Genomic DNA, 13,054 nt, shown 5'->3' on the forward strand with positions numbered 1-13,054 from the left:
CAGTTTGGCTTCACCCAAATCTAAAAGTATCTCGACTGGAGAGCAACAGTGCCTCATTTGAAAGCTAAGGCCTTCAAAACTGATCATAACTTTTTTGTTGAAAATATGACTTATTTAGAAGGATCAGTTGCAAGTTCATCAGTTACATAATTATCATTTTATTTCAGTGAAGCGGCAATTGAAGAAATGAAGAAATGAAGAAATGTTGGGCAGAAAAGTTATTTTTATTTGAATTTTTAAGCTGCTGACAGGAAGTGACATAGATAAAGGTAACATTCCTTAGCAGATTGACTCATTTCCCATTAACATGGTTGCACAGCAACAGTTTAAAATTGTTTGCCTTCTTCTATGTCACTTCCTGTCAATAACGAAGTGAAACTATAAACATCACAAAAATGGCCAAACTAAGTTAAAGTGGGTACAATCTTCAGCAAAATCTAAAATATAATTTTAGCAAAAATGGTGTCTAATGTGTCATATGCCCTTAAAGCATTTTTGTCATGCCTTTGTTGCTTTTTTTGTTGTGTTTTTTCCATTGTTTTTGTCACATTTTTGTAGCTCCTTTGTTGCTTCTTTGAAGCATTTTTGTCATTTTTTTGTGACTTTTTTTCATCATGTTTTTTGTCACATTTTTGTTGCCCTTTTGTCGCATTTTTCTTGTGTTTTCATCCTTGTTTTCGTTGCTGTATCGATGCTTTTTCAAGAAGCTTTTCGATTTGGGTAATGCCAAACTGGAGATTAAGAGATTAAGAAAAGTATGCATGTTTTCTTTCCCTCTCTTTTCACTACAAGTGAAAATGAGTGGAAGCGTGATTATACAGGACATGCATCTGCACTAAGATCCGTGTGAAAATGATCTTGATAGTACTTTCCAAAGTTGCCAAATGATTTCCATCTCCAAATGCCTCCTGGTAATGCGATTAACATTGATCCAAAGCATGCATAGTATAGGTAATCCTGACCAAGATTCTATCAAGATCTGGGGAGGTTGCCCTTAGGCACTGGTTGAAACATGTTTCAAATGCAAAGTTCAGCGTTTCAGCGTTCCTTTTTGGGACACGAAAGTCTACTATTTCACTTCTAGGAATGAGTCAACTTGAAGCAGCTCATCATCTCACACCTCCAAGTGCAAGTGCAAGCGTTTAAAACTGTCAGCGAACTGAGGTGTTTTATTTTCACGCCGCTCCTTGTATCTTCTCAACTGGATGTTTTTCACACCTTTTACTGAAGCAGTGTTTTTATGACTATAGCCCGATTTCTTCTGTCTTCCAACTTTTGAAAGGGATCAAATCAGCAGAGAATAGTCGACAAGATAAGTGCTACATAACCTTCAACATGAATCATTTTTGGAGTGTAGACAGAACAACGGATGAATACTCGATTACCCTGCTTAGAAGGTGTATAAATGTGTAATCAATCATTGTAATCCTTGTCACGAATCAATCATTTGCTTCAAACCTTGATAAACCAGTATTGTTCAGGCTGCTTTCAATGGTGACCCTTGAAGTAAGATGAAAGGGATAGTCAGTAATATATGTGAATGGTGTATTATGGGTTAGGGATGCACCAATCCGATACTGGTATCGGATATCGGAGCCAATACTGGAAAAAATATGCTATTGGGTATCGGCTACAAATATCCGATACTGAAAGCCTTAAAAACACGACTTTTACCATCTAGATCTTAGTGAATATGGGCATGCTGTATATCATTGTAAAGCTAAGAACTGGGGAATTGGGGAATGCAATCGCTGAGTTAGTTTTAACCTCCGCAAATGTATTTTTGATCGCCGTGCAAAATTCTGCAGTTAGCAGTAACATGCTAAAGCTAGCGGGAGCATGCTAATGCTAACAAAAACTAATCAAGGCTGGGTCAGAAACTATGATATAAATACCTATAATCAGTCTAATAAAATAAAATAACCACTGCTGAAGCCAAGTGTTTGTATTTTAGAAATAACTGATCTAAAATATTTACAATGATCATATCACTTAATGGGAGTTGTTTGTATTATTGCAACCCAAAGCCTGTCATATACCCAAGGGGTGCGTACCTATGTTCCCCAGGTGCAATTTTTTTTTTCCGTAGGTGGGTTGGCACATCAACCAATCACAAGTCATGAGAGTGAAACCCTGACCCTGCCCTAGCCACTGACCTTAAGGATAGTCGGCTGGTGCCTAATCTTAATACATCTATGTTGCCCCACTTCTATCGACAGGGGAACATAGGGCTGACCCCTGCCCAAGGATATTTAGATAGAAAAGTCATCCTTGCTAGATTTTTAGAGTTTATCAATAGATATAATTTATCTGTAACGTGACAATAAAATAGGACTCTATTGATCTTACAATGCAGAAGAGTTGATTAAATTTTTCACTCAGAGAAAGCTACTTTTAAGAAAGTCTCTTGGTATCGGTAAATATCGGATATCAGCAGATATTCAAACCCCAGTATCGGTAGCAAAAAAGCTTGATCGTTGCGTCTCTATTAAGGGTGTTATTTTCGTTAATGCCTCGAAGAAAGCGAAGGGGAAGATTATACCGTGGGATTTCTGATACAAGAAGACCACCCACAGATGTGTCAATAGCTGTAGATGGATGCACACGGGATATTGCCGTTTCTGCCTCACCAAGCAAGTTAGAATATTGATGAAATTGAAGCGAGATTGTCTTTGAAATATGCAACGGGATTTATGCTGCTCAGTGATACAAGATGGCAATAAATAGAGCATAGACTTTATGAGAAAATGCTCAGCAAAACTTAAACATAAGGAGTGTTTTAAAGCTGCGATACCTGACATCCTGTTTTCAAACTGTGCTCACAATCCCCCCCTGCACATCCCGGTCATTCATGTGAATAATTAAACGCATATTTCGGCCAAGTGCACCGCTTTGTCAGACAGGGAAATAAAGCAGGATGAACCCCTATAGAGATATATCGTACTATATAAGACTCTCACTTGATTGGTGCAGGTCTTTTCATTTCTTTTCATAAATTGCTGTGTTTGCAGTTTACCGTATGGCAGCAAAAGGACGTTTACCCAACGAGAAAATAGGTCAGGTATTGGGTTTTACTAATTCAGCTATTACTGCTACTACTAATATTCTACTTCTTGGTCTCAGTAGTATCTTCCAGAATTGACCATGTTGATGATGATATGCGTGTAAAGAATACTTACATAAAAATGTAGATGATGAAGAAAAAGCATTCAGTCTCTATAAATAGATCAAACAGGCATATATGGCTTGTACATTATCTCCGTGCTGGGCAGTAATTACCAGTTCAAAGCGAGCTCTGTATGTTCATTATGCCTCTACGTGTCTCCGCGGGGTGCCTCCTTGTGGCTAGCGAGCATCAGACGCCTTTGTCTCTCCCTCACAGTCCGGCCTCGATCTGGTCAACGGAGTGCGATAAAATCATTCGGCATTAACACCGTAATCGCTAATGATAGTGTTGCATGACCAAACTGCCTCCCTTTCAACTCCATTCATTTGTAATAACCAGCTTTCCCACGGCAGCGAAGTTCTAATGGAGATGAATCCGCGATATTGTCGCTGATTAAAATTTGTGTTGGCATAATGAGCACCCAGAGGAGCACTTATGAAGCCGTAAGTGGACATTTTGTGAGTGACGGACTGAAAAGCTGGTCATTATCTAAGCAGAGAGTACAGTGCAAAAAAGAAAAAAAGAAAAAGAAAAGTGTGTTATCGGTGTTTGTAGCACCCCAACAAGACAATGACTAGTGGAGGACAATGTTGTTGGCAGCTGCTGATCATATTCAGCTGGAATGAGTCACGGCGTATGAGGTAATGATCGTCAATAAACAAGCCCCCGGAGAGCCGTGTTGCGCTTTTGCAGATATGTTTGTGCAGTCATTCGTAAACTTTTCACACCGCAGAAAATATTTGGATTACAATGTGTCATCCGCAGCTGTATTGAAGAATTTGGGTCTTAGCTAAACCTGCTACGAACCCACACAGTGACCAGGCCTGAGTTCCTGTTGCAGAACATGACAAAAATAATAACAAAATAAAGTGCTCAGTTTAAAGAAGAAACTTTTTTTTAAATCATCTTGAGATTACATGTTTCTTTTTGCTAACTTAAAAGTTTATCTGAATTTGAAATATCCCGATATACGCGATATGGTCTAATTCCATATCTCATTTAAAAATATATCAATATATCTTAAATATCGATATATCACCCAGCCCTAGATTGAGGGCAAGAAATGAATGTAAAGGGACATAATTGTTTTGGTAATTTTTGTTGACGACTCAACAGTATTTCATCCAACTACCAGTGTGAAGCTCATTTTAGTAAACAATGAACAATAATAATGAGGCCTATATCAAGACCAGGAACTAAAACTTTGTGGACTCAAATATTGGTACTAGGGTCGATTCAAGGCAAAACCTTGATGAAAAACAAATGGTAAAATCTAAAACTTAATCCTAAGTAACATGTTTACCTTAATAAATACGTCCCGTAGTCCCTCTGGGGGTAATACAAGTGTTGATGGGATGATTGGGGGGTATTTCATCTCCCTCTGGTGTCTCTGGTCTGAAAACCACAATTGCAACCTTTCTGCCACCAGGTCGGAGCCACCAATACACACTAGTGGAATCACAAAGAAGAAGCTAACAGGCTAACGGGCAACAGCAGGCTAGCGCCACTTAAACAGTATTTATAGCTAAGTGCTTACTTGCTGCTTTATTCAACCAGGCTATAAATTGTGTTAGATCCTAAAGTCCCTCATGCACCACATGTGACATCAGATGCAATGTTGAAAAAAAAAAAAAAAGACAGTGAATATATTTCCATCTTTAACCACACTTATAGAAGACACTTTCTTTTCCAAGCCACCTCTGAGTGTCTCAACACCCACACAGGGTTTTTAAGGGGGTGCCAAAAAGCTGTTGAGGTCTGATGGAGCTGGCGGGAGGGTCTTGAAGATGTGCGGTGACATTCACACAGACGGAAGAGAAATGGAAAGTGACATGAGCGGAAGAGAGTCCAGTTTTGAACGCAGAGACGTTTTATTCATGTAAAATTAGGCCACCTCAAAAGACCAAAATCTGGCGAAGGAGCGGGCTATTTTTGAAACTGCGCCTCTTTGTCAAAGTTTTGAATCTGAATGGCAAAATTTGAATATTATTACTTTTATGGCAACCACTGGAGTCTGTTATTGGATAATGTGACGAGCAGTGTGCAGGATGCTGCCTGGAGCCTTTTAGCTTGTTTTAAGATGAACTAGTCGGCTGCTCTGCTCTTATGTGAACTCTTTGGTCTAAAATGGTTGACTTTATTCTCATCGCGTGTATTTGCCCTTCAACTCATCAATGATTTAGTCCAGTGTTGTTTAATAGATTCCACTCCTGCCCAATGTCACACTAAAAGCAGAAATATGAAGACATCAATGACATAAGAACTCTCCGATTACAGACCGCAGAGCATCTATCTCCAGAGGAAAATAATATGGGGCTGGATATGGGCACAGCGTGTACCATTATTCTCAATCTGGTTTCCTCATAAACATAATAAATGTTGCACTACATTAAACAGCAACTTTATGCAGGCGGCGCACATCAGGATGGACATCTGGAAGAATGAGCTGCAGGCGACCTTGTTTAATAGAGATGGTGAAAGCTTCTAGACACATCACTTTTTTTACAATGGTACCATGTGTTTGCCTATACTGCACTCTGCTGCAAACAAGGGTTCTTTGTACATCCAAACAGGTTTTGATCAAATCCTAACCATTCATGTATAGATCTTATTATATTATTGTGAACCTTCTTCTTCTTTTTACGGCAGATTAGTGACACCCTGAGAATGTTTTTGAGCACCTTGGACACTGTTTTGTGTTTTCTTTGTTGTATTGTGTGTGGTTGTGTGCTCTACATGTATGGGACGTCATATCTAATCTCTCTAGCATCAAATATAGTGCATGACAAAGACAAAATCAAGACAGCATTGTTTTGTGGAAATAGGACTGAGCATTCATAAAGTGGGGGAGGGAAGAGGAAGGAGAAGACCTTTTTTTATATAGCGCCGATTGAGAGGATTGCAAGATGAAGAAGTATAGAAAAAACAAGTTTGTCATTGAAATGTTTCTCAAAAATGGGATCAAGCTACATATTATATAAACTTAAAGGAATATGTCAAATGTCAATCTAATTTTACACTGGGAGTTCCATGTTGTTTGTATGGCTATTCTAGGGATCCCAAACTACATGTTTGGGTGTTACCGGTCTAATGCGACGGAGGCGACAGTTGATAGAGCGGGTCGTCTCATGATCGGAAGGTCGTGGGTTCGAATCGCAACTCCTGAAGGTGCACACTGTCGTTGTGTCCTTGGGCAAGACCCTTTACCCACTTTGCCTCCAGTGTCTGCGTATATTTGGTGTATGAATGAGAGTGTAAATGGGTGACTGTTTCCTTACTGTAAAGCACTTTCGGCCTGATAAAGGTCGAAAAGCACTATATAAGTGGAGTCCATTTACCATTTAATGCTGACATAATATCCATAGTGAATGTAGTTCTGGCATTTATTTACACATTTGTCAGTGCCAACAAGAGTTCAGAATAAAGGTCAATATCAAGCTGTTTATGTTCATGCTGAAACTGAACCGAACGTGACTCTCAAAGCATTCAAATTCAAGAGAGCAGTACCGTATCATTTTCAGTTTGCAAAAGTATTTTTGAAGAAAGTGCGCTGTGTTTTTGATATTCAGATACTTGCTGACTATGGCCATTGAGTGATTGCTAAATCTGTTTTCCCATCTTTGTTTAACAGTGTTGTGCTGGCATGAACTCAAAGGTAATTCCAGGAAAGCCATGTCGACTCTGCTTCATTGTAAATCATTTGTCACCGGCGGAGACACCTCCTGAATTATTAAATCTTCTGTCCTTGAGACCAAGACAAAATACTGTCAAGGATGGCAATATTTTCACCAGTCGAAATGCAATGTTTTTTAATACTGGCTGCAAGGTGAGAATAAATCTCTGCGCGGCAGATATAATTGAATACAATGGAGGAGATACAACGCAGGTGTTATAAATTCAGATTCATATAAACAGGAGCGCATTGGTTAATAGTCAACGTAATGAAACATTTTGTTCTGTAGAAACAGTTTAAAACCCCCAGCCAACAGCAGAATAAAGGCTTGGAATTGCGGATGGGAAAGGTGCATAGGAGGGAATGTGCTGCTGACAACAATCTGACTGCAATCCATCACATCCCAAATTGTGTCACAAGTGGCAAAATGGTCCTTTCTCTGTATCTCATATTTACAAAAAAACTGATATTTCAATTTACTTTGTGAGAATAGAGCTAAAAGCTGTATTTTTCCTCTGCTTTTTTAAGTGATGCTGTTGGATACCACGTCTGTGCTTGGGGAGCTGGGATGGAAGACCTATCCGATCAATGGGGTAAGTTGGGACATGTCTCCATAACTATTTGTGTATTCATGATTATTACAGGGCTTCTTAAACTTTTTCACACCAACTACCACCTTGTATTGGCCCATCCATGTGACATACAGACAAGCCATGGTTAAAATAGGTCTAAAGGTGGGCCAACAAACCTCAACATAGTCATAACTTCACTATGTTAACCAAGACCAAGACTTTAAAGCCAAATCGTTATACTGAATTCTATAATGATAGTGTATTATATTGTGTGCTCAAACCTCTCTTATTGGTCAGACTTGCTCTGAGTGATTGCCGGAGATTCAACCAATTACAGAAAAGTGTGACCTTTCGGAGGCGGCTGATGGCTGTAGTTGCTTCAATGGCAATGTAAATCTATCAATTGTGATCAAATCTATCTAGGCTTTCCAAAAATTGTAATATTTTTTACTACATAAAGGGTAAAAGGGTAAACATAAAGTCAGCTCTATTGGTGAATGCATCACACCATTAGCTTTTCTATCCACTTGTATTACTTTGGGCACATCACACCACTATATTCAGCCTTTTTGTATAGGATATCCATATGCATATTTTCGGTCTGCACCTCTCAGCCCACCTGGGAAATCCAGTTACTTGAAGACAGATAATGAGCTCACGTCTCTGAGGAGAGTGTCTTTATAATGTTCAATCTTCCCCTGTCAATGTCCGTCCTGTCCATGTCACTGCGCTCACAAGAGAAGAATCACTCTATTATTTAACCTAAGGGTGACATTTCAGACGGCTGTGGATTTCAAGATTTACTGCGGCATATCGCGGGCAACACTTTCTGAATGTTAATTACTGTAATCTGTTACGATGATGAAAATATGCTTGGGTTTTTTCCTCATTAAGTGAAAGAGTAAGTCCTTATGTTATGTGTTTAGTGCAAGCATCCAAAAGGGTTTCAATCACACACATTTTACTTCACTTGTTTGTGCTTTTTTGTGCCATATAGGCCCTATATGGACGTTTCTTCATACTGCTGAAAAATATGATACAAATACTATGTCATTCTGTCCAATATTTCAAAATTTAGTCTTTGGTCTCTCTAGATGTGGCCATTGATATAGCATTAGCAGCCTTACAGGTTTGGTTATTATCCCCTCAAATCAATAGCTCTATTAAATGGACATTACGTTCTCATAAAGGAGTATTATCTGTTCTTATCAAAATGACTGTAACGATCACGGATTAGATTTTATTGATTGTAGAATTAGCGACTGAAGGAGTTTAATTATTATTGGATCAATGCCTCTGCCCTAAAGTCGCACATAAAGCAGGTCACCGATAATGTAGCTCCCAGAAGAGGAAGAACTGCTCAGAATGTCTATGTTTAAGATAGTGTAAGTGTAATCTGATGTAAATAAAGTAGAAACAAACCTTATTGATAAAAGATGACTTGTATTGAGTCTTTAATTGTCACTAATGTTGCTAGAGCTACCAGTTCCATAGGAGTTTGTTTTCCACCTAGCTTGAATAGCTTTTTCACCTTCAATTTTAAATTACACGTGAGAAAAACGCAAGAAATCGTGTACGTTGATGATCAGTGATTGCTACATCGCAGCGTTTCCTTTCAGCAGTGATTAGCCTGCACATTTTACCCTGGAAACCCCTTCTCAAACATTTATCCAGCTTCGGCCCTGTCACTGACTTCTTCCCTTGTTGCCGTATTAATCAGTGACATTGGTGCGAGAGGTGAAAATAAGACTTTCCGGGGGCTGTCTCCTTCAGTTTGAGTGACTCTATCTCTTGACTTCACACCTATTCACTCCATAGTCGCTCTAAATGATCCTTCACTGTTGGATCCCTCGGGACCTCTCCCCTGTCTGCCCTCTCTGTCTGTCCGTAAGCCCCCCCAGTGGCCCGTATCAGGACTATAGAGACGATTACATCATGTAGGCGGTGGTGACAGCCGCCCACAGCACTGAGGAGAGCGAGAGTGAGAGAGAGAGTGAGAGAGAGAGGGGGTCTGCTTGTGCCATGATTAAGCTGTCACCCTTCTATCTCCACATTTACCATTAATATTTCAGGCACGAGGTGAGCGGCCCTGGGGGGGAGGAGGCTGCGGAGATCTCGGGAGCTGAAATAGTTTAAATCCCCTCTTCTACCTGGGAGCAGCAACAGGAAGTCAATCCCGTCCGTATTAGACACAGGGCGGTATCAGCGGTACACAGCGAGCCACATGTAGCTGCCTATCAGCGCTGTAAAGCCAGGGAGGACACCGCTGTCAGGCGCCACAACCCAGGGACATCTCTCAATAATCACTCTATGCGCTGGCCGCCTCCACGTCATTATGCACTGATGTGCCGGAAATGGAGCAGGTCACGTGGTAGAGTTTTTAACCATTGTCAATAGAAGCTGTGGAATAGGTTTGGACACATGGATAGATAGGTTATAGGTCAGATAGTATTTGGATACGTCCGCATAGTTTGGACACTTGTTGCTCTTGTATGGGGCCCTCCATATGCTTTGAAAAAATGGATAACTTGCTTTTTGTACCAAACAATTACACTTTTTTATGTCGTGAGTATTGCTGTGATATCGTTTTGTATCATGCATGTCCTTTTTTACTGTCCGACCTCTCTCCGACTTTGGCAGTATCGCCTTATTTTTGCAACTTTTTCAGGCCTTTTTTTTTTATGTCCTTTAGAAAGACAACAGCTAGTTATTTGCATAACCCATTTCAGTGGACGGACTGCATGACGTGTCTCTCATCAGCTGTTGTTGCCAGGTACGGCCACCATGACAAACATATTAGTTCTGTCAGGGTGGCCACGCCTGATGCTGTGTGCTCTGGAGAAGTGAACACCTGCCGTGCGCTATAGGGTTGACCCTCTCCGTTCCTGCGCTCATTTTTGATTTAACCTCTTAACCCCCGCCTGACCCGAGCACATTTTCTCAAGTTTGGCTTTACCCAAATCTAAAAACTTCTTGAAAAAAAGTGTCAAAATAGCAACAAAAAGGAGATGAAAACAAGGATGAAAACGCAACAAAAACGAGCCACAAAAAATGACAACGCGGCAACAACAAGGAAAAAGATCCTATTGGATCAGTTTTGCGGGTCTTCAAATGAGGAGACTGGAGAAAATATGAGGTCAAGACGTAATCAATATTCTAACCATAAATCACATCAAGAAACTTGTGGCTTTAGACTCACTTCCGGAAAAGAGTGCAATTGTTCTCGTTTTTGTTTTGCAGTGTAAGGTTATCACAAAATTGATCAATGGCGATTATTATTACCCTGAAAAATGCCCGCTGTTGCAAATAATATGTGTCAGTGCCAAAATGCAGCTCTTGGGAATACAAAAGCATTCTTATGCAGTGTCTGTGTGTCTGGTAACGTGGCACGGGTTCATGCTTTGCTGCTAAAAGTAGCATCAGAAATCCACTTTTCCACATTAATTAAACTCCCACCGTCACTACAAAATTACAAAACATAATTGTCCTGACACATATTTTCATTATAGACCTTGAATGAATTATTCAAACGCATTCTGCGACTAATGGCACATCCTTGCTGTAGCCCACCATGCCGCGTTTATCTTCAAATTATATTAAGTGAGATTTTACTGTCGCTGTGGCTACTATCGCAGTTTATTAGCCACGCCAAGCTCCTGAATCCTTGCTATGGGCACGCTTAAACATGATTATCACTGCTTACCTGGGAATAGTTTTAATTAAAGTGAGAATTACATGCAAAGACGGAGGCGCTTCAATCAATTAATTACTGCTGCTTGGTCTTCCCCTGGACGAGATCGCGTATGGAGGGGATCACATGTTAACGCACACACGGTAAAGGCAAAGCGCCGGTCTTCACTGGGGCTGGGGGGGTCATTTTGAAAAACCTGTTTGATTCGCCCCCAAGAGGATAGACGCGGTTCTTATGTTTGCTAATGATTTGACTGAGTGTGGGAATTTTCTGAAGATGCAAATGCGCTTCACCCCTTGAAGCAGCCGCTCATTAAATTCATGTACATTGAACTGACATTGATCCGGAGCAGGTCTTTCAAGGGCATTGACTGGAAATGTCACAGAGCAGAGGTAACTAATGCTTTGGAGAGGCTGACATTTAAAGAGTCAATCAGGAGATGGTTGATTGGTCATCGTTCTGTTGGTCTTGGTTCTCAGACTGAGCTTTGTTTCCCCAGTTTTAAGTAAAGAAATATTATTGAATATTTTATGATCAGTGGGGAAATAATGTGGATGATTGGACTTTTTGCTGCTCTTTAGTGGTAAACAGCCACACTAACCCATTGCATAATGCGTATTACATAAATATGTATTGAAGACTGCTAACTAGAGGTCGACTGATATGGGTGTTACTAAAGACAATTCTGATTTTGGGTATTTTTTATAGACGATATGCACCATTTTTCCAAATGTCTTGTCGTAAGCCTGTTTGATGCGTCTAAACTAGGGGTGTCAACCATGCGGCGATGATTTAATCCGGCTGCTGCCCTGTAGAGCATAAATTCCAGAGTAAGTAAAACAAAAGTAAGTCTCTTGCCCATTCCTGCCGAGTTATGAATTTTAAAATAATAACCAGAATGCTCATTCCAGCCACTAGGGGGCAGCTTAAATGAAAAACAAGGTAAGATTTTCACTCATGTCCTGCAGAGGGCGCTAACATAATAAGAGATCAGGATATGAACACATTATTGCCACGTGGTAAATGGAGAGTCTGCCCCAGGACGGCTGTGGCTTCAATTTCAGCTTACCACCACCAAGTGTGGAGTCAATGAATAATTAGTGCTATGTGTCGCACTTTGAGAAACTTGTGACACAGGCTTGTAAAGTGCAATACAAGTGTAAGCTGTTGTTATTGATTAGGCTACAGTCAAGTCGGGGCTTTCACCAAATGACAGCTCATTATTATTGCTCACTTATTGGAAAAATGTTCTCTATAGTATTTTCCTGTTTACATTATATGTGGACCGTGACCTGCCGAGGGAGCTGAATTTTGGCCCGTGACCCAAAATGAGTTTGACTCATGTTGAACTGTGACAGCAGGCGGCGCTTTATTAGGGTATAAGGCTGATCTATTTAGGACAATTATGTTTAGTCGATGTACAGTATTGTAATAGACAGAAAAATCCATCCAATCTGCAAAATTACACACATTTATCGCCTGTATATAAGCCTATTTTTTGAGCATCCAGTAATATTTGTATTTATTTTGATTGAAATTAACTAGGTATGAAAGGAGAATGCCATGTGACATCAAAATGCCACCATAATTCTCAACCGTGCCTTTTTGTAGCAAAATTCAACTAATGTTTCATCTCATGACATTTGTTCATTGTCACTTGAACTACACTCTTTCGGGATCGGTTTCGTTTACCATTTCAATTGTTTCGTAGCATCGGGGCCCTTGTCTAATGTCAGTCTGAAACTCACTGATCAGTTTCTAGACTTAGACCCTTTGTTGTTTATTATATTTATGCATCATCTTGATCTCAAGTTTCTTTTCATTGCTGAATAGTGATGAAGTACGGTGCAAGAGGGAGAGAGAACGAGTGCCCCCTCAGTAAACTGAAGGAGCGGCCCCACACTCAAATATGCATGAGTCATTTCCCCGTGGTGCCTGGGGAGCGCGGCGCA

General features: G+C 40.2%; 1 protein-coding gene across 1 annotated transcript in view; it reads left to right on the forward strand.

Annotated features, from left to right (window-relative positions):
- epha6 (eph receptor A6) overlaps positions 1-13,054 on the forward strand; it is a 320,275-nt gene that overhangs the window by 8,443 nt on the left and 298,778 nt on the right. The window contains exon 2 of the mRNA XM_079563391.1: positions 7,368-7,432. Within this exon, the coding sequence (XP_079419517.1) occupies positions 7,368-7,432 (65 nt within the window). The remainder of the gene's footprint in view (positions 1-7,367; positions 7,433-13,054) is intronic.

Source organism: Gobius niger, assembly GCF_951799975.1.
Source record: "Gobius niger genome assembly, chromosome: 9".
In the NCBI taxonomy this organism is placed as follows: domain Eukaryota; kingdom Metazoa; phylum Chordata; class Actinopteri; order Gobiiformes; family Gobiidae; genus Gobius; species Gobius niger.